At 40.5% G+C, this 21842-nt stretch overlaps 1 protein-coding gene across 1 annotated transcript; it reads right to left on the reverse strand.

The window, feature by feature from the left end:
• Positions 1 to 12411: 12411 nt before the first annotated feature.
• Positions 12412 to 14957, reverse strand: LOC103450540 (protein OCTOPUS). The gene has a single exon (XM_070809885.1). The coding sequence runs from the start codon at positions 14739 to 14741 to the stop codon at positions 12642 to 12644; it is 2100 nt and encodes a 699-aa protein (XP_070665986.1). The 5' UTR covers positions 14742 to 14957; the 3' UTR covers positions 12412 to 12641.
• Between the last annotated feature and the right edge of the window lie 6885 nt (positions 14958 to 21842).

The following is a 21842-nucleotide window of genomic DNA, read 5'->3' on the forward strand; positions in this document are numbered from 1 at the left end:
TTGTCACTTTCCACTACTACTGAAATTTTTGTAACATTACAATTGTGAGCATCGTCATTTGAAACCATCCCCATTATCATTTGGTTACAAACCATACTATAATAAGGTCTTCTTAGTGTTTTTCATGTTGCCCCCACTAAAAGAAAGTTCTAGCTTCGTCCCTGCACCCCGACCTAGATCAAGGCATGCTGGCCGTCACATGAGGGTTACGTAGCCATGTGCATAGGGCGGAAGCAAAATTGATATAAGAAATACGAATGAACAAAAACCAAACCAACTAGAGCACTAGATAAGATAAGGTGCAAGTGCGATAATCAGAGCATAAGTAGCTTAAGTGCAATCCAGTAGGACGAATACTAATTATACAGTATCAAAAATGGTCCTACATTAGTGATAATCTGTCAGAGCTGCCGTGAGTTCCTCGTGAGCCAACAACGCGCACTCCTACCTAAAACTTGGAAGGGCGCAAAACAGAAAGTGAGCGAGCAAAAACAAAGCTTTTCAAATCCATTTCATTTATCAAAGTTCTAACCCCTCGCCATAAAACCTGTATAATTTCCCAGAATGTAGGATATATATATATATATATATTTCTATATATATATATACATTTCTATATATATACATATCACAAAATCATGCTCAAAAAATGATATTCATAAGTATGCCATGCCAAATATCTCAAAATGACAGAATAAGTAACTCAGGTGAAATAACATATCAGTCGGATCCACCTAAAGTGGCATGTACAGCTGAATCAATAGCTCCACAAGTATGCCTACACATGAGTCGGAACCACCTATAATGATCTGTACGACATGACTGGGTGTAAATAAATACGCTCTAGTGCTACGATCACGTGAAGATTGTGCGAATAATTGCGGGTCACCTACGAGCCAGAACCACCTATAATGGTCTGTACTAGAGGACTGGGTGTAAATAAATACGCTATAGCACTACGATCACGTGAAGATTGTGCGAATAATCACGGGTCACCTACGAGTCGGAACCACCTATAGTAGTCTGTACGACAAGACTGTGCACCTAACTTGGATCTAAGGTGAGCGTATGGCGCAGGAGGTGAACATCACGTGAAGGACTGTGCCCTAACCACAGGCGGGAGCACTAACACCGGGGTGCAGGTTTATGAGCTCTCAACACATCTCACATAATCATCAATTCACATAAACAATCTACATCCCACATGTACCTACTTGAGCGTCCACAGGGTCGAACATAGATATATGCAATTACTATACTAATTCACAGTCTAAGCATAAATCAATAGGCATGGCATTTCAAAACATAATTTCATTTAAACATAATTTCTAGGAAAAATACCAAGTATATAAGTATATACTAAAAACCAAAAGCCCACTCACTGATATGTGGAAGGGTCGTAACCCCTGAGCCTTGCTTGACTACGCTCGTCCTCAGGATAGGTCTCACCTATATGCGAAATAACTATTTAAACGTTATTTTAAAGCACATACACAAAACTAGGTAATAACTTCTCATACATTGCTCAATTGGGGTATTTGAATATACCACCATGACCTACTCAACCTTAGGAACATCCCCATATTTTTAGAAAAAATTTCCGAGCACTCACGCGCCGGCCAAGACACAGCTAGACGCTCGGCCCACGTGTAGGCATGTGCCTAGCACACGGACGGATTCCCTAACGGCGTTCGGGAATATTCCGTTAAATACTAGCATATACCGTTAAATATACCTGACGCTGTTAACATATTCCGTCAACTTTGACGGAATATTCTCCTCCTTCAACCTTGGTTCGCCGAAGTCCGACGCCGGTGCCGCTGCGATCGCTGGTTTCTGGAAAATCTTAGAACTTCAATATCTTCTTCATTTCTCAACCAAAATGCACGAAATTTGTACCAAATTGAAGCTTAAGATGAGAGGAACAATTCCTTACCACTCTGGGAACCTAAAACCAACGGAAACTTGCCGGAAAAAAAGTCACAATAATCCGGCCACCCTGCAACTTGTCAAACTCGAGTTTCCTAACGTCCAAAACCTTCCAAAATTAATCCAAAGTACTAGAAAAGCAAGAATAGAGCCTTCTTAAGTCTCAAAACTACTTGAAACCTTCGCGATCACGTCGAGTCACTGTGCACCTCTTCGGGGGTTTCCTGGTTCCCGAGTTCCCGACGTCCTCACATCCAACCAAAAGTATTGCTCGACTCCTGAGCTTGAAATGAGCATGAAAACAACTACCAAAACCCCGATCTGCGATTAGTGAGCTAGGTTCGAGGTGGTCCGTACGGTTGTACGAAAATGGAAGAAGATCCGACAGGGAGGAGAGAGAGATAAAGGGTTAACGGGATTGGTTGGTGTGTGTGTGGTCCAGTTTGCAGTCAACCAACCAAAACCTTAGGCCTTTTAGCTCTAATGAGGTCCAATTAATTAGGAATATAACTAATTGGTCCAAAACTTTAGGCTATACACACACAACTCAACAATTAAAGGGTATAATAGAAATTTCTACGCTCTCGAGGATAACATAATATATATGTTCAGGACGGGCCGTCACATTTTGTATTATAAAGACAAAAAACAAAAGAAAAGAGTCACACTTCATGATGGTTTTGAATAAAAAACCAAATGTCTTAATAATAAACAAAGTATCCCTAATATAAAAAGGCGCCCTCAATGTCAATGATAAAGAAAGGTGTCTAAAAATTTTTGAATAAAAAAAAATTGTGATGGTCCTTTAATTAATTTTCTACATTTGTTATGATCAATTATATGGATAAATTATGAGTATATACAATCAAATTGGTTTCAATTCCAATCAAGAGAATTAATAAACAGTTTATTTGAAATCTTCATTCTTATTTTGATTTCAGATAATTTAGTAAACAAATTTGAGGAATCTCAACTCCTCAAACAAGTATTGCTCATTCCGATTACGAATTACTAAACACGTCAATCATTGTTATAGAAGAAGAGAAAGGTTAAGTAGATTTTCTTAAAGTGAGACTTTTCATAAATTCTTTGGCACCTCACGGAGTAACGTTAATTTACATACCAACATTATAAAACATTATATAAAAAAATAAGATGATAAAGAATTCACGAATAATTTTATTTTTTAGAGTCTCCTTAATATTTTTATATAGAAGAAACAAGAAACGGTCATTAACAAGGGAAGACTGCATGAGACCCGAGGCTGAGGTTTTAGACAAATATTGCCAAACAAAATTTGATGAGTAAAATAATAAAGGCAAGTAATTCACAAACAAACCCCGAGGCTGAGTTGCAGACAGACGTAAGACATTAGTAGCCTACAACCGTTGACAAGCTAGCCCAACCATTACCTTAAACAAATCATTATCCACCTCACTTCCCTATCGAGGCCATTGGATTATGAGCCTCCTCCCCTCTTTTTCTTTCCTTCCCTCCTTTATCTCCTCCACGAAGAAGCATGTTGGGATGTTTTCATGGCCACTTTTTGACTACAGATGCAAATTGTGGATCATGGAAAGCTTTTACATACCCCAAAAAGAGGTGAAAGAGTAATCTCAAGACTTGGTTAGACCGATATTCTAATTTAATTTAGACAGTAGTGATGGAGATCTAAATTTGGATGCAAATGGAGTGAAGAAGTTGATGGTTCACCATAAAACCAATTGACAATATGAGGAGTAGCTCAACTACTTATAAGCATATACAAGGTTCTTTGTTCCTTGATGTGGAATTTACTCTCAACACACCTCACGTGTAGTAAATTTTCAAGCCTAACATGTGAACAACACATATCGAGTGACATAGAGCACATGTTGTCGTTGGGCTTCACTCATAGAATAATATGCTCTAATATCATGAAGCAAGTTGAGGTTCCACCGTACCAATTGACAATATAGGGAGTAACCCAACTACTTATAAGCATATATAAGGTCCCTTATTTCCTCGATGTGGGATTCACTCTCAACATGGAGTACTTTAGTTTGACCAATATTCTAATCTAACCTACACTGCAGATATGGAGGTTTACAAAAGGATACACATTTTCACTCTCAACATCGAGCACTTTAGTTTGACCAATATTCTAATCTAACCTACACTGCAGATATGGAGGTTCGAACTTTAGTTACGAAAGGAAGCACATTAGTTCAAGTGATGTTGAAATTTAACTTACACTACGAGGAGACGAATTCGAACTTTAAATATAAGAGGAGCAAACTGATCTAGTTAACTTAAGAATGCCTAACTGGATAAAATTGAAAACTTTTGATTGGTTTGATTCCTTCAACATGGTGGGGTGGTCCCATAGGGAAAGGAAATGAGTAAGAATCTCAACTTTGAGAGATAAAATTGATACGATTGGTTCATGTTTTTGACAACGGGGATTTGGGTCGATCAAATGATCTAACATGTCTTTACATTTGTCGAGTTTTGTGGTCAAAGTTTCATTTCCTTTGCCTTTTACTCACAGTGTTATAATGGACAACGAATTTATAGGCTTTTGTGTTTCCTCGACTTCACACTTTTGCTTGGTTTCTTCACAACCTCACTTTTCACTTTATAATCTGGTCAATATTGCCTGAAATATTCCTACTTTGTTCATATATCCACATGATAAACACCATAGAGAAGGTCACTTTAATACTTCTTGATTTTTAATTAATCTTGATTTAAATTGTTTTGGCTATTTGCAGTATTGCACAAATCATCGATGTGGTGCGAGTCATATGTCAAATTTTACGTTTGGAACTAAGTTTGTTACTAGTCTTAGTCCAAACCAAACTTTTCTTTCTGAATTCTGTTAAATTTTACATGTTCACGAGTCGCATGTAAGGATGAAAAATGGTTCGATTTGTCGAATTGAAGTGACTTTGAATTGGATTGTGATTGGTAACGAGCTTCACTATATGTATATTTTAAGATTTTATTAACTTCATGAGCAAGATTAAATATATATATATATATATATCACAGCACATGATAATTTCTGCAATTTAGACAATTGTTTTTGTTAGGGATGTAATATCCAACAACAACAACAACAAAGCCTTTTCCCACTAAGTGGGGTCGGCTATATGAATCCTAGAACGCCATTGCATTCGGTTTTGTGTCATGTCATCCGTTAGATCCAAGTACTCTAAGTCTTTTCTTAGAGTCTCTTCCAAAGTTTTCCTAGGTCTTCCTCTACCCCTTCGGCCCTGAACCTCTGTCCCGTAGTCACATCTTCGAACCGGAGCGTCAGTCGGCCTTCTTTGCACATGTCCAAATCACCGGAGCCGATTTTCTCTCATCTTTCCTACAATTTCGGCTACTCCTACTTTACCTCGGATATCCTCATTCCCAATCTTATCCTTTTTCGTGTGCCCACACATCCCACGAAGCATCCTCATCTCCGCTACACCCATTTTGTGTACGTGTTGATGCTTCACCGCCCAACATTCTGTGCCATACAACATCGCTGGCCTTATTGCCGTCCTATAAAATTTTCCCTTGAGCTTCAGTGGCCTACGACGGTCACACAACACGCCGGATGCGCTCTTACACTTCATCCATCCAGCTCGTATTCTATGGTTGAGATTTCCATCTAATTCTCCGTTCTCTTGCAAGATAGATCCTAGGTAGCGAAAACGGTCGCTTTTTGTGATCTTCGCTAGATTGCTCCGGTCATTAGTGTGGATAAGTATATAAATGGATAGAGATAGGAAAGCAAACACAAGATGTACGTGGTTCACCCAGATTGGCTACGTCCACGGAATAGAAGAGTTCTCATTAATTGTGAAGGGTTTACACAAGTACATAGGTTCAAGCTCTCCTTTAGTGAGTACAAGTGAATGATTTAGTACAAATGACATTAGGAAATATTGTGGGAGAATGATCTCGTAATCACGAAACTTCTAAGTATCGGAGTGTGGTGTCGTCTTGACTTGCCTTATCTGTCTCATAGGTAGATGTGGCATCTTCTGTGGAAGTACTTTTCCTCCATCCAGGGGTGGTATCTTTAACTGGTGGAGATGCACAAGGTAATGTATCAATTTCACTTGAAGCTTACTTGTAGTTTCAGGCTTGGTCGAGCGCGATACAAACCATGTAGTAGGAGTTCCCCAAGTCGCCGAGCTAGGGGGTCTGCTGAAAGAGGTGACAGACAAGGTAAGCAATCAGAGCTCCGACTGATTGTTCACCTTCTCCCCATCTTGCAACAGCATGAAGGATAAAGAGAAGAAAAATGAGAAGAGATGATATGAGATACTTTTGCTTTTGAAGAAGTAACTTTCCACAGGCTTATTCTTGAACTGAGCTGGAGGGTTTTCTGGTTTCCTCCAGAGTATAAGGCCGACTGAAGAATTTGAGGGTCAAAACAAGTCCATCAAATCTAGAGTACGTTCCACCCTGCTGATATGGGATACTTTTGCTTTTGACAGAGTAATGGATGTATCGGCACGTGTGCTGTTACGCTTGTCTCCACATGCTTCCTTGTATCCTTCGCACTTGCCCTATCTGTTCCTCAAGCAGATGCGGAATCTTCCCTGGAAACATAAGATGTTGAAGATGAGTACTCGAGAGCAATGCCAGGTAAGTAATCAGGTAAGGGGTTCCAGGCAGTCAGTTCCTGGCTGGAAGCTTGATTCCAAGTGCTGACTGATTGCTCTCTTTCTCCTTGTCTTGCAGGTAAAAACAAGGCCAAAGGAAAAGACAGGGAAAAAGCATGATATGGGATACTCTTGCTTTTAACCCTGATGATATGAGATATTCTTGCTCTAGTATAGCTTGTTTGCAGAGGTATTATCGGGGGGAAAGAAAGCTGAATATTTCGAAAGGCTTCGTTGGGAGTGCCCTCTCAGATATGATGGAGGGTTGAGCATTTTTGCAGGTCTGCCTGTCCGTTGGGGATGGAGGTCGACATATATAGGCGTCTCCCTAACAACAAGTAGTAATGCTATTCCTTTACCCTGCTTGGTCATAGCACGGTAGTGGGAGCTGCCAGCTTCACATGTTTTAACTCTGTCAGAGCACTTTGAAAAAGTGGTCTGTGGTATCTGGCTCTCGAGATTCGGAGAACGATGCCTCTTCGATTTTTGAGAAAGCAATCATGCTGGGGTCTGGCTCTCGAGATTCGGAGAGCAGTGTCTCTTCGATTTTTGAGGAAGTAATCATGTTGGGAGTCTGGCTCTCGAGATTCGGAGGGCGGTGCCTCTTCGATTTTGGAGCAAGCAATCTTGTTGGGAGTGTTGTCTCGAATTTGAGTAAAGGTTGGGCATGTTTGCTAGTCTACCTTGCCACGAAGCACAAAGGTTGACACACAGGGACTTTCCAATTATCCAGCAATGGTACTGTTCCTTTACCCTCTCTTCGATTTTGAGAAAGTAGTCATGTTGAGAGTCTGGCTCTCGAGATTCGGAGGACGGTGCCTCTTCGATTTTGGAGCAAGCAATCTTGTTGGGAGTGTTTTCTCGAATGTGAGTAAAGGTTGGGCATGTTTGCTAGTCTACCTTGCCACGAAGCACAGAGGTTGACACACAGGGACTTTCCAATTATCCAGCAGTGGTACTGTTCTTTTACCCTTGTGGGTAATAATATGGTAGCTAGACCTTCAAAATTTATGTGTCTAAACTTTGTTAGTGCTGTTTCTTTGCTATTCTTTTACCTTTCTTGGTCAGAGCGATGTAGTGGGAGTTGCAAGCTTCACGTGCTCAACTTTGGCAGAGAACTTTGGCAAAGTTATATGTGGTACCCATGAGCTATTGTTGCGTGTGGAAAGTGGGTAATTGAACAGTAAGATTCATGTGCTTTCTACTTCACCAGAAATCTTCGACAGAATGCCCATAATTTCTGCAAAGCTGAGTGTGCGTGTGACAGGTGCTGACAAGGCTAGAAAAGTAGGTGCCTCTTCGATTTCTGAGATCGGCCCTCGTGGTCTCTGGGCAGCCCAGCTTTTGAGAAAGCGAGCGCCTCTTCGATTGATTCGGAGAACGATGCCTCATCGATTTTTGAGAAAGCAATCATGCTAGGGGTCTGGCTCTCGAAGATTCGGGGAGCAGTGTCTCTTCGATTTTTGAGAAAGTAATCATGTTGGGAGTCTGGCTCTCAAGATTCGGAAGGCGGTGCCTCTTCGATTTTGGAGCAAGCAATCTTATTGGGAGTGTTTTCTCGAATGTGAGTAAAGGTTGGGCATGTTTGCTAGTCTACCTTGCCACGAAGCACAGAGGTTGACACACAGGGACTTTCCAATTATCCAGCAATGGTACTGTTCCTTTACCCTCTCTTCGATTTTTAATAAAGTAGTCATGTTGGGAGTCTGGCTCTCGAGATTCGGAGGACGGTGCCTCTTCGATTTTGGAGCAAGCAATCTTATTGGGAGTGTTTTCTCGAATGTGAGTAAAGATTGGGCATGTTTGCTAGTCTACCTTGCCACGAAGCACAGAGGTTGACACACAGGGACTTTCCAATTATCCAGCAGTGGTACTGTTCCTTTACCCTTGTGGGTAATAATATGGTAGCTAGACCTTCAAAATTTATGGGTCTAAACTTTGTTAGTGCTGTTTCTTTGCTATTCTTTTACCCTTCTTGGTCAGAGCGATGTAGTGGGAGCTGCAAGCTTCACGTGCTCAACTTTGGCAGAGAACTTTGGCAAAGTTATCTGTGGTACCCATGAGCTATTGTTGCGTGTGGGAAGTGAGTGATTGAACAGTAAGATTCATGTGTTTTCTACTTCCCCAGAAGTCTTCGACAGAATGCCCATAATTTCCGCAAAGCTGAGTGTGCGTGTGACAGGTGCTGACAAGGCTGGAAAAGTAGGTGCCTCTTCGATTTCTGAGATCGGCCCTCGTGGTCTCTGGGGAGCCCAGCTTTTGAGAAAGCGAGCGCCTCTTCGATTTCTGAGATCGGCCTTCGTGGTCTTTGAGCAGCCCAACTATTGAGAAAGCAAAAGCCTCTTCGATTTCTGAGATCAACCCTCGTGATCTCTAAACAGCTCAGCTTTTGAGAAAGCAAACGCCTCTTCGATTTCTGAGCAGGCGCCTCTCCGATTTCTGAGCAGGCGCCTCTTCGATTTCTGAAGCTCCGTCGAGTGCAGATTTTTATAGGGGCTGGCATTAAGTTCTAAAGCACACTTGAATCTCCACCAGTAGAAGCTTCATTCTTGCACTTCTAAGATCTTGATTTGTCCGACCTCTTCTCTCTTCAACACCTTTGAAAATGTCTGGCCCCTCCGACCGTCGTTTTGACTTGAACCTTGTTGAAGAGGCAGCCCCGCCTTCTCCAGACAACATATGGCGCCCATCCTTCGTCTCCCCTACTGGTCCTCTTACCGTTGGGGATTCCGTGATGAAGAATGATATGACCGCTGCGGTGGTGGCCAGGAACCTTCTCACTCCCAAAGATAACAGACTACTTTCCAAACGGTCTGATGAGTTAGCTGTTAAGGATTCGCTGGCTCTCAGTGTTCAGTGTGCAGGTTCTGTGTCTAATATGGCCCAACGCCTATTTGCTCGAACCCGCCAAGTTGAATCATTGGCGGCTGAAGTGATGAGTCTCAAACAGGAGATTAGAGGGCTCAAGCATGAGAATAAACAGTTGCACCGGCTCGCACATGACTATGCTACAAACATGAAGAGGAAGCTTGACCAGATGAAGGAAACTGATGGTCAGGTTTTACTTGATCATCAGAGATTTGTGGGTTTGTTCCAAAGGCATTTATTGCCTTCGTCTTCTGGGGCTGTACCGCGTAATGAAGCTCCAAATGATCAACCTCTGATGCCTCCTCCTTCCAGGGTTCTGTCCAGTACTGAGGCTCCAAATGATCCCCCTCCGGTGCCTTCTCTTTCTGGGGCTCTACCGACTGCTGAGACTTCTCCTAAGCAACCTTTGTGAAGGCTCCCTCTTGTGTGTTTATTTTGACTCATGTATATGTACATATTTGTAGCTTATCGGGGATATCAATAAATAAGCTTTCCTTCATTTCAACGTATTGTGTTAAATACACCAAAGCCTTCTTCGCTAAGTTCTTTGAATTTTCTTTTGTTGAAGCTTGTATGTTGAAGCTTTCTGAGTGGAGCATGTAGGTTGGGGTAGTGTTCCCTTAATTTCCCGAGTGAGGAAAACTTCTCGGTTGGAGACTTGGAAAATCCAAGTCACTAAGTGGGATCGGCTATATGAATCTTAGAACGCCATTGTGCTCGATCCTGTGTCATGTCCTTCGTTAGATCCAAGTACTCTAAGTCTTTTCTTAGAGTCTCTTCCAAAGTTTTCCTAGGTCTTCCTCTACCCCTTCGGCCCTGAACCTCTGTCCCATAGTCGCATCTTCTAATCGGAGCGTCAGTAGGCCTTCTTTGCACATGTCCAAACCACCGTAACCGATTTTCTCTCATCTTTCCTTCAATTTCGGCTACTCCTACTTTACCCCGGATATCCTCATTCCTAATCTTATCCTTTCTCGTGTGCCCACACATCCAACGAAGCATCCTCATCTCCGCTACACCCATTTTGTGTACGTGTTGATGTTTCACCGCCCAACATTCTGTGCCATACAGCATCGCCGGCCTTATTGCCGTCCTATAAAATTTTCCCTTGAGCTTCAGTGGCATACGGCGGTCACACAACACGCCGGATGCACTCTTCCACTTCATCCATCCAGCTTGTATTCTATGGTTGAGATCTCCATCTAATTCTCCGTTCTTTTGCAAGATAGATCCTAGGTAACGAAAACGGTCGCTCTTTGGTATTTCTTGATCTCCGATCCTCACCCCTAACTCGTTTTGGCCTCCATTTGCACTGAACTATGTAATATCCACACACATTTTTTTACTTTTTCCATAACTTTTTAGTGTTCGGCCGTCGAATCAAATAAATTGAAGAAGATCAACAAACAAAAATTAATAAAGGATGTGTGAGAAGTAAAAAAAGGTATATGAATAGCACATCCCTTTTTGTTATTGCATTTTTGGAATGAAAGAGCAACATGTGCCACTGCCACCCAACTAATTGTAAAATAAAATAAACTCAGTCGAAACACAATAAGTCAATTAGTGGCAGCCGACCAATCATTTCACATTCCATTCTCTGCATTAAAAGAAAATAATTATTTAAAACCAACTAGGGTTGGTTCAGTTGGTAATGGTGTGCTTGCGGTTAACTCTCAATTTAAGTTCAATTACCGCTGACAACAGTTTTCGTTGATGCGTGATTTTGTAAATTCTTACAGAAATCAATATCAATGGTAACTGACAGTTAGGCGTCACACATAAGTCTTTTTCGGCTGGAAGTTGTAGATATACCTTAGCACTGGTGGTGAGAGTAGCCTGTCCCGCCCCATTAAATACCATAAACACATGCAATACTATTTTTCGCAATTTTTATGTCTTCGACCATGAAGCTGCTGAGTTTTGGACATTTTTCTGCAATTGCATTTACAGAGTCTTGTTTCTTTTATAGGTAATCTTATGTAATTAACTCTTGCTATATCTCATCATCCAAATGGCACCAAATATGAATTAACGCGTAGAGTGAGATTAGTGCAAGATTAAAGAAAGATTAGCAGCGGCAAGGATTCTGGTGTGAGAAACATGCATGTGGAAGGCAAATGCTCTGCCATTACAGATAACGAGACGTATCAAGAGCGAACCAAACATTTCAGCAGGGAAGGGGACCAGAGCCAACACAAAAGAGCAACATTGAGCTCTCTCTCTTTCAGAGTGGGGTCAAATGACGCTCTTTCTCCATTTCGAAAATAGTAACCAACATCCGGATGACACTATGCCGGTATCTCAAACCAACGATGTGCTACAATGTATTTAAATTTTCGCACTGGCCAATGGTTTGAGATACAACAAAGGCGTATTAGGTAAGTCCTCCACTTCACAATGATGTTTTTCCGCATTCCATCTAACAATGGAAGAGAAACTTTGCACCTTGCATCGCCATGGTGGCAGACGAATAAAAGAACGTGAAAAAATTAAAACACTTCACATTGTAGCATTGATCTAAAACGCCGCTGTAAGTGATTTCCCGCTCAATGGGGACGGAGTCTACTACTGTATGGGCCACAGCAGAAGAAAATCAAGTTTTTCTGAAACAAATAGCAAAACTAGGAGAATGAGGCCCTCTGCTGACGTTGTTACTGTTTTTTGTATCATGTATAAGATGCCGAAGAACTCAGGGAAACAGATTCTGCGAACTCCTCAGGACTCAAAGGCTCAATCTTCCCCAATGAGCCAATTATGCTCAAGACAAGAAGCAAAAGGAGCAAATATTGGATCCTAAGGCAGGCAGGCACATCCCTTCTCTGTCGGAGATTCTCGCCCATCTCCGCAGATACATCTGCCTCTCTATCTCTCACATCACATGATATATCCGATTGCATTATATCCGAAATTTACAAATTGGGCACACAAGGGGATGGAAAAATGAATCGACACTAATTAACTATGATTTGAGACGAAAGAAAATCACCGTAATTGTTGTTATTTCAGTAATTGAAGCAAGTAAATCACTAATCACATGAAAAAGAGAAGGAAAATTTCATTTTTTTTTTTATCCCACCAACCAACAAGAATGCATTAGGCGATGTGTGTGGTTTTACACAAGAAATGCAGCAAATGAACAACATGAACTTTAAACCCTTACACAAGAAACAACACCTCATTTCATTCATTCATCTTTCAGTACAATCTCAGTACGCTTCTGGCAATCGAATGAGCATGGCTGGACCTGCTTTTCCCGACTCCGCCGCTCCTCCAGCTGCTCCTCATCGGCGTCAAGTAAAACCTCAGCAATCCGTTGTCAATATGGTTCGGGGAATACCTTGCGCTCCGGTTCCGTTCCAGCACAACCTGATCGTCTTTCTTCTTCCTTCCGCCGTTCCCATTTCCAAACCCGTTTGCCTCGACCACAGGAACGCTGCCATTGCTCTTCCTCATGCTCCCGAATACACCGCCACCAAAACCGCCATACCCATGAGAACCATTCCTCCAACTAGCACTACTATTACTCCTCATAAGCTTAGGATTAAAGCCCTTGGCTTCCCCATTCCTCTCGCCACCACCGCTGCCTCTGAGCTCCGGCCACGACTCCGAAAAAGACCGCTCCACCCCGTTTGCTCTAACACTGCTATACCTATCGTCATCCTCATCTTTGTTCCCACCCCTCCTGTGTATAAAACTCCATATATTCCACGCCTTGCTCCACCTCCAAGACTTTTTACACCCTTTATTCCTCTCCCCATTTCCCACCACCGATGCCGAATCACCGCCGCCCCGAAACGACCCCGTTTCAAAGGTCTCCGAGCAGTCATCCCTCAAAGAATTCGAGTTGTAAAATTCCCTCAAATCTCTGTTATCCGGAACAGTCGTGGGCGACACCTTGGCATTGGCATTGGCATTCGAAACCGACTTCCTCTCATCAATATCCGCCACCACCGCCTCCGCAGTCTTCCTAATGGAGTTGGACCGGTCGAGGCTCTTCCTCCGGCGAGACGACGAGTCCAAATAATAGTCCCGGGTCTGGGCCGACCCGCCCGGAACCGTCTCTTCCTCAATGGAATTCATGGGCGGCTCCTCAACCGGAATTTGAGCGTCGCATCTCGCCACGTGGATCACCGGAGCGTCCTCCACCACCGAGAGCATCGTGGGCATCCTCGGAAACGTCCTTCCGATGAGGTACCCGTCCCACGAGGCCCGAGGCTCGTCAAAGGAGTATCTCGGGTCGTCGAACGACATCCGACCCGCGTCGAGCGACATCCGACCCGCGTCAAGCGAAAACCTCGGATCCGTGTCGCAGGAACGCCGGCCGAAGCCGTAATCGGCGATCTCCGACTGGGTTTCTCTGAACTGTCTCCCGATTGGCTTCTCCACCGGCAATGTGGCCGATCCGCAGCCGTTCCGCCGCTTCTTCAGCTTCTGCTTCTGCCTCCATTTCTGTAATTTTTTGCTGAAAACTGAAGCTGCTGACCAGAAGCTGCCCGCAATCTCCTTCAGGTCTCGCTTCTTCGTCTGTGAATCAAGATCTATATGATCTTTCATGGGCTTCAAGCCCTCTTCTTCGAATTGTTCCGGGACTGGTTGCGGTGGTTGAAATTCTTCTTCCTCCTCCTCTACGATTTCTGGAACTTTGTCTTCTGTCACATTGGCGACAATTGTTTCCTCGCAAATTTCAATTCCAAAGTCTTCGCCGCCGCTGCACTGATTTTCGTCCTCTTCGTCTTCGTCTTCCTCCTTGGACTCGAAGACTGGACCTCGAAAGCTGGAAGAAGACCCACCCAAATTTCGGGTCTCAACCTCAGCGTCAGTAGGTGGTGCTTCCTTCTTGTTAGGATTCCGTCCGTCGTCCTGGTGAAAGAGTGTCCAGAGAGTGTTCCGAACCCTAACGTCGCAAGACTTCCTCTGCGGCTCAAACACGCCGGAGAAACCCTCGTTTTTAGAGGCAGAGAAAGACTTGGTTCGTCGGAGCTCCGGGAAAAATGAGGTGGGTCGGTTTTTATTGGAAGATGAGGCCCCACCACCGCCAATGGGGGGCTTGAAAATGGCCCTAAGAGCGGCGGCGGCGGTGGAGGAAGTAGGGGGTTTTCGAGAAGTGGAAGAGGAAGAAGAGTTTGTTGAAGGCTCCAACACGGCAAGGCGTTCGCAGAGGCATGAGGGGCAGAAGCCCGTGAAATGCTCTTCCGGGTGGCGGTCGCAGGAGGTGGAAAGTCTGTGGGCCTGAGGCAGCTGCGACGGTTGAAGCGGTGGCGGCGGCGGTGCAGCTGCTTCTGCGCTGGGATTCATAACCGGTGGCGGTGCTCTGTGTTGTTGGCCACTCTGCTGCTGCTGCTCATGTTATGAGAGTGAAGCAGAGAAGAAGGAGAAGAGTGTGACTGTTTCTGATTGGCTCCAACGGACAGTGAGAGGGGAGAGAGAGAGAGAGAGAGAGAGAGAGAGAGAATGGGGAGTGACAAGCACAAAAGGAAAATAAATGAAATGAATTGAATGTGTATTTATTTTTTTTTACTTTTTATTTTTTGTGAGGGGTTTTAATTAATTTTCTCTGGGGACACTCGCTGGTGAAAAGACAATTATGGGCCTACTGAATCCTCAATCGAGGTCAGTAAAAGGGGATATAGGGGCTGTGTTTGGGAAGTGGGTTGTTTAACTTGTTTTGGATGGCTTTGGACTACGGTTTTGATAGCCAAATATGAATATCTACTATTTTATATTTACATATTTACTTGTTAAATAATAATATTGACCTGGTTTTAATATGCTAAATATGAATGTTTATTATTTTACATTTACATGTTTACTTGTCCATGTCGAAGAAAATTTTGTGAAGGACTTCACTTGTAGTTAGATAGTGATGAGTGGTACAAGTTTTTCTCCTACTCTCGATTTGATTTTGATACACCAAACATGAATATCTACCTTTTCATATTTACTTATCTATTATCGAAGAAAATTTTGTCTTTACTTGTCGTTAGATAATAATGAGTGGTACATGTTTTTCTCTTATTCTCAATTTGATTTTGATACGCCAAACATGAATATCTACCTTTTCATATTTACTTATCTATTATCGAAGAAAAATTTGTGTTAAACTTAACTTGTCATCCGATAATGTTGAGTGGTACAAGTTTATTTTTCCACTCTTGACCTGGTTTTGATACGCCAAATATGAATATTTGCCATTTTCATATTTACATATTTATTGAAGAAATAGTTGTTTGGAACTTAACTTGTCACTAAATAATAATGAAAGGTACATGTTTTTCTCTTACTCTCGACCCCTATTTAACAATGCAATATTTTAAAATAAATAATGTAATATTTTAAAATAATTTCTTTGATTTTAACTTTTCTTTAAGAAAACAATATTTTAAATTACTCTCAACTTGCAACCACATCATTTAGACTAACATAAGAAACTTTGTAGAAAGTTCTTAATACGGTCAACAACCCTTTCCGATATCATGTTAATATTTTAGAGATTTGGATCAGTGGTCCACTACTTATCACCAACTTACATCTTATATTTTTACAATAGACAAATTATAAAAGTTTTTCACATAAGACTTTGGTGTAATTAGAAGTTGAACATATACAATGTAAGTTATTTTTCAACATTGCATTTTGAAAAGTTAAAAGTTAAAGTGATTAAGTATTAGGTATTTCATGCCAATTCATTCATTACTTTATTTATAACTTTCTCAATATTTTAATTCTTGCATTGTAAATAAGTAAACATGTATGACAAAATTATTAGTTGCATGCCAAGATTCGGAAATTGCAATGTCCTCGAACCACCGAACTTAATATCAAATATTAAATCTTGCTATGCACATTGGTGGCAAGATTGAGTTTGTATTCGTAACAGCTAGATTATAGTCTCCACTTGCCAAATTAAAAGAGTGTAAAATGTATGTTGAATAGTTAGCTTAGGTTTTATAAAACATCACTAGTAATGTTTATTACGAAAACAATCATTTAAGTCGCGACTATTTTACCATGGTCATTACAACAAACACCTCAACCGTTATCGTCATCATTAGTAATGACACCAATTTTGCTACTATTGTCGTCGCTGCCACCACCAACTTTATTGTAGTCACACCACTCACCCCCATTGTTATCACAACCACCCTCCACCACTATGGTTGTTTCAATCACCACCACCACTCCCAACCATAGCATCACCATCTATGCCGCCGGCACTCCCACCATACTTTCCTTCAACCCACCCCCTCACCACCATTGTTACAACCACCCTCTGACATCATCATCGCTACCTCCACACCACCACTCCCTGCCACCATCACCATCTACGCTACCACCAGTCCCACCACCATTGCCGTCTCCTGGTGCCACTATTTCCACCACACATAACCCACCGTCACCGCCAAATATCTTAAATATATTACAAAAACATTACTACCAAACTCTAAATTTATTATTTTTTACACTTTAGAATATGGTATCAAACACGTTTTCAGTTTTTTTATTTAAAGAAATCATTACCGGATTAAACCACTAGATAGGTTATAAAATCGTAGAAATGCAAAGTTTTATCTGTCATTCGAAATTCGTTTTGCAAAATGTCACCCGAAGAACCCTAAACTTCTCAAATACCCAGTTAGCATTAACCAAATAGCTTGGCTTTTTGGCTTTCTTTTTGGCTAATAATAATAATCTTTGTGTTTTCTTTCTTGATATATTGTTTTATATTGAATTTTGTAAGAATGCTTTGGATTTTCAAAGATTCCTGTCGAGTGAGAAAAAGCAAAAGCAAACCCACGCCATCACAAAAACGAGAGAGAGCGCTCTGCCCTGCTGTTGCTCTCTTTCTCACATTTCGCTTTCTTTCTTTCTTTTCCTCCTTTTTCTTTTTCCTGTTTTGTGTTCTTTTTGTTTTTCGGCTTCCCATCGATCGTATTCTCTGTTTGTCATTCGCTTTCCTTTCCCACTTGGTTTCATTTTTCTGGATTCAGGTCCTCTTTGGATCAATTCTGTCCCGCCCTAAGGATTAAATAATCTCATCCGTTCACGTAAAATTGTGCGGCTCAAATTAAATTCTTTCTTCTTGGCTTTGAATGAGACCACTTCATACTCTCCCTCCCCCTCTCTCCCTCATCTCAGATGTAGGGAGCCTCCATGAAAATCTTTCAAGTTGGGAATCTGTAACTTTCCCTTTCACTCACTATTTCTCGAGTATTAGCATCAACTGCATTGAGACAAAATTTCACCCTAGTATGATGAAGGAGAGAGGAGATATATAGAGACGCAGCGTGAGAGAGAGTTTTTAGATGTGAAAGAGGAAGAGTGATCTCAACTGCGTGATTTTATGTGAACGGCTACGATTATTTGTTTCTGCATAGAAACGAAAGGATGTGGAGAGGATTCTCATGGCATTTTCTAAACAAACAAACAAACAAAAAACTAAACAAAAGCGAACAAAATGATGGGTTGCACTCTCCAAACAGTACAGCTAAAAACCCTGTTGCAAAATTCATCTCACTTGTCATACTCACACGCTAACATACAAACGGAGACAGAATGAGACTCGGATCACACCTAAACAAATATCAAGGCGGGGAAATGTGACATGAATATGACAGTGTCTCAGATCAAATAATGCATGGTGTAGAATTTTAATTTTCTACCTAATATTAGAGTAAGTTAGTTTGGGTGTGAAGTCTAACATTGCATGTGCTCCACGTCACTCGCAAGTGTGATGTATAAATATCAAGTCGAGAAATTAAGGAATCTTGCAAAAGCTTATAAAGACGGCTGATCACCATATATAGTCAATCGATTTTATAGTGAAACCTAATTTTTTTTTTTTTCAGCAAGAAGGTTAAAGTATGTAGTGACACATGATAAAATTTTTGGACACCACTACTAAATTTGGTGGCTTCCGTTTCATGCAAGTCAAGTCCCATAAAAAATCAAAACATTCAAAGAGACACAAAACATAACTTTCCCACCAAATGTCAACCGGGCAAATAAATGAGGGTGCCAAGGTGACGATATCTTAAACTAATCATAAAATATCATTCAAAAAAGTTAAAACACGTAACCACGCGTGTGATAGGGTTTTAGAACAAAATTTGGTATTAATTGTGTCCTCTCTCTAAAATTAAATAAGCTTTGGCCACATTCCATTAATTGATGAGAGAATGCATGCATCTTTTATTCAGAATATGACGTCCTACATATCTTTCTGCATTTGTGTAAAGAAATGGGCACTTAAGCTAGGGTTGGCTTTAGCTTGGCCTGCCTTTATATGCTTGGCAAAAGGCTTTGCATATATTCGTGCCCTAATGTTTGCCTGCCTGTACCTCTGCCTCTGCCTTCTGCCTGCTGCCTGCTGCTGCACACATAGATTCTCAGAGAGTTTCCCTCTCACTCTCATCTAACACAAAAATGGACTTGCGTTCCCACATTGGTGAGAGCCTTCGGTTCCCTATCCATTTTCTCCAAAAGGGCAATTTATCTGCTTTTACAATAATTTACTTGTGATTCAAACCAGATATCATCACCTTCCAAAATCTTTTTATATATCCATTCTTTTAGGTACATGCACGAACAGTTTGGTCATCTATTTTGTTTTGCACTTTGACAAGATTAAGTTAATCTGCATGCAAATTGTGCTTAACATGAAAATTATTATTTTTTGCTCGAACAATATTCTAATATATTCTACACTATCAAAAAATGGGTTCAAACATGAATGTAGAGGTTTCCCAAAAAAAAAAACATGAATGTAGAGAGTTCTCCCTGAAAAGGTCACATGAGGTGCTTCCGTAACATGCAGTACTGTAGGACCAGATTATATTGGGTACCGAGTAATATACTGTGCTGGTGTATAGTGGAGAATGTTGTAAAAAGGAAAAAAGAATCGACCCCAGTCGAGTCGAAGGTTTGATCGCTGATTGATGCAATACGTGGTTGTACAGACTTTAATTGCTCATGAAAAAGAATAAATTGTGAATGCTTTACGCTCGTATATATTGTTTACGATCTTATAATATTCAAAGTTAATTTTGAGACTCGTATGATCATTTTAAAACCCAGGAATCCAACATAAGCATAATATATCCGAATTGTTGATTATTTGATTCTTGTATGTTTCAGTGTGCAGTTTAAGTTTACAATCTAACACATTATGTTGGACAACCTCTTTCGAAAAAATTTAATAAGAGAAAAGACAACCTCTTTCGAAAAAATTTAATAAGAGAAAAGACAACCTCTCTCAAAAAATATCTAATTAGAGAAATATTAAATTCAGCGTACTATTTAGATTCACAGTCTAGCAAAGCATTTGTCTAGTTGATATAATTTGATTTATATTGATAATAGAGTAATACCCTTGATAATGCTTTTACATTTACATTAGTCAAACTGAGCGTTGAGACCCCACAAGTTATTGAAGACGTTGGTGTTTCCTCATAAAACTAATTGGTGGTATAAAAAAATAGTTAAACTTCTTATAAGCCTTTGCAAGGTTTTTCCTTCACTAATGTGAGATTCTTTTACCTCTACATTCTCACACGTCCCCTCACGTGTGGTAAAATTTCAAGTCAAACATATAAACAACACAAATTGAATCACATGAAGCAGGTGTGGCCGTTGGATGTGGACCAACCTGTGTTGACACCATAAAAATATTTGAGTTATACTATAAAACTAATTAGCAATATAAAATATAACTTCTTATAAGCTCTTACAAAAATTTTCCTCTCACCGTTATAATTTATTTTTATTTCCATTATCCTCATAGTTATTACAAGCACCGCTGAGTCACGAGATAAACCGCCGGCTGAAAATTAATAGAGCCAATTGTACCTAGCCAGCAGACCTACCCTCCATCGGTTGCACTCACTTCACAAGCGCTATGCATGCAACCAAGGAGCAAGTATGTTTGAGAGAGAGAGAGAGAGAGAGAGAGAGAGAGAGAGAGAGAGAGATTTGGTGGTGTTGTGGCCCTTGTGGGATGGTGACACAGTGTGGTAGTGTGGGGATTTACGAGAATTGGTTCTGTCATGATCGTCAATTTGTCAGGTGGTGTTAGTATATGGATAAACTTATTTGTCACCTCGTTTATGTAATTTTATCATATGAACATTATAATTGAAACGGTTTATTTTTTATCATTATCTAATATCATATTTTCAAAAAATTATTCAGTTTAAACATTTTTAATCATTCTTATGCATCAAACAAATTAATGGGAGGTTTCGATAACAAATAGCATTCGCATGATGACATATTTATTTGTTTGATGCATGTAATGGCTAAAAATGTTCAAATTTAATAATATTTTATAAATCTGATCTTTAGAGGATTATAAAGAAATGAACAATTTCGATTATGATGTTCGTACAATAAATATAGGTTACTCGTAAATAGGGGAACAAGTAGGTTCTTTCATAAATGGAACATAAGCATTATCCTTATACTAACGCAAGCATTATCCTTAATGTAATACACATGTTATAATATTGTTATAAATGGTATTTAGGACAAAAACTTATGTACTGAGTGCATGAACCATGCCCACATATACAAAAGCTCTCTTAACTCATCATGTCCCATCTAACTGACTCGTAGTTGTTGTTCTCAAAATTGGCTTCATTTGTGAGCGGGCGTGTCAAATCATTGCTTAAGGCCAAGCGAGTAAAAAGAAGTTGGTAATTTTAGTTGCGTTTTGATTTGATTTCTTTTAATGTGATTGAGCACTGAGGAAGGAACACGTTTCGATCATAAATTCTTTGTACCTTGGATGCAAGGACTTTTACTAAGCGTGAAATGGGCATTGTTTTGTGAAAGTCAAATGAAATGGATTTAGTGGTTGATGAGGCGTTGAGATGGGTGTTGCACGTGCGGACACGATGAGTGAATGGATGGGTGGAAACAAGTTTGGTGATTATTATGATGATATGAGATGAGATGGGAAAGCTAATCGCATCAATCCAAACAAACTAGTCAATTGGATTGAATTGATAAGTAATGACGTTAGATGTTCCTGTTGTAAGAAAATATAATGCAAGAAAGTAAATTTGTGTTGAACCACAATGAGAGAAGATAAACTGCGAGCAAATAAATAGCAAGAAAATAAATTAATCTAAGTGCGAAAAAATAAAAATTACGCAAAGTGCAAGAAGGTTAAAATCATTTTATAATGAAAAATCAAGTTAAAATACGAATTGAAGCAAGCTATGGCCATATCAAGAAATTAAAAAAATATAAAAGCACGTGGGGTGCAGAGAATAATAAGATGAGTTGTTTTGTTTGGTCTGAGACCTTTACAAAGTCCTAAAAGATCCTAATTATACTAGTTGAGAGCAATATAAATTTACACTAAAGAAGGAAGAATAAATTAATATCGAACTCGTA

This window comes from Malus domestica, chromosome 12 (genome assembly GCF_042453785.1).
Source record: "Malus domestica chromosome 12, GDT2T_hap1".
NCBI classification, from domain to species: domain Eukaryota; kingdom Viridiplantae; phylum Streptophyta; class Magnoliopsida; order Rosales; family Rosaceae; genus Malus; species Malus domestica.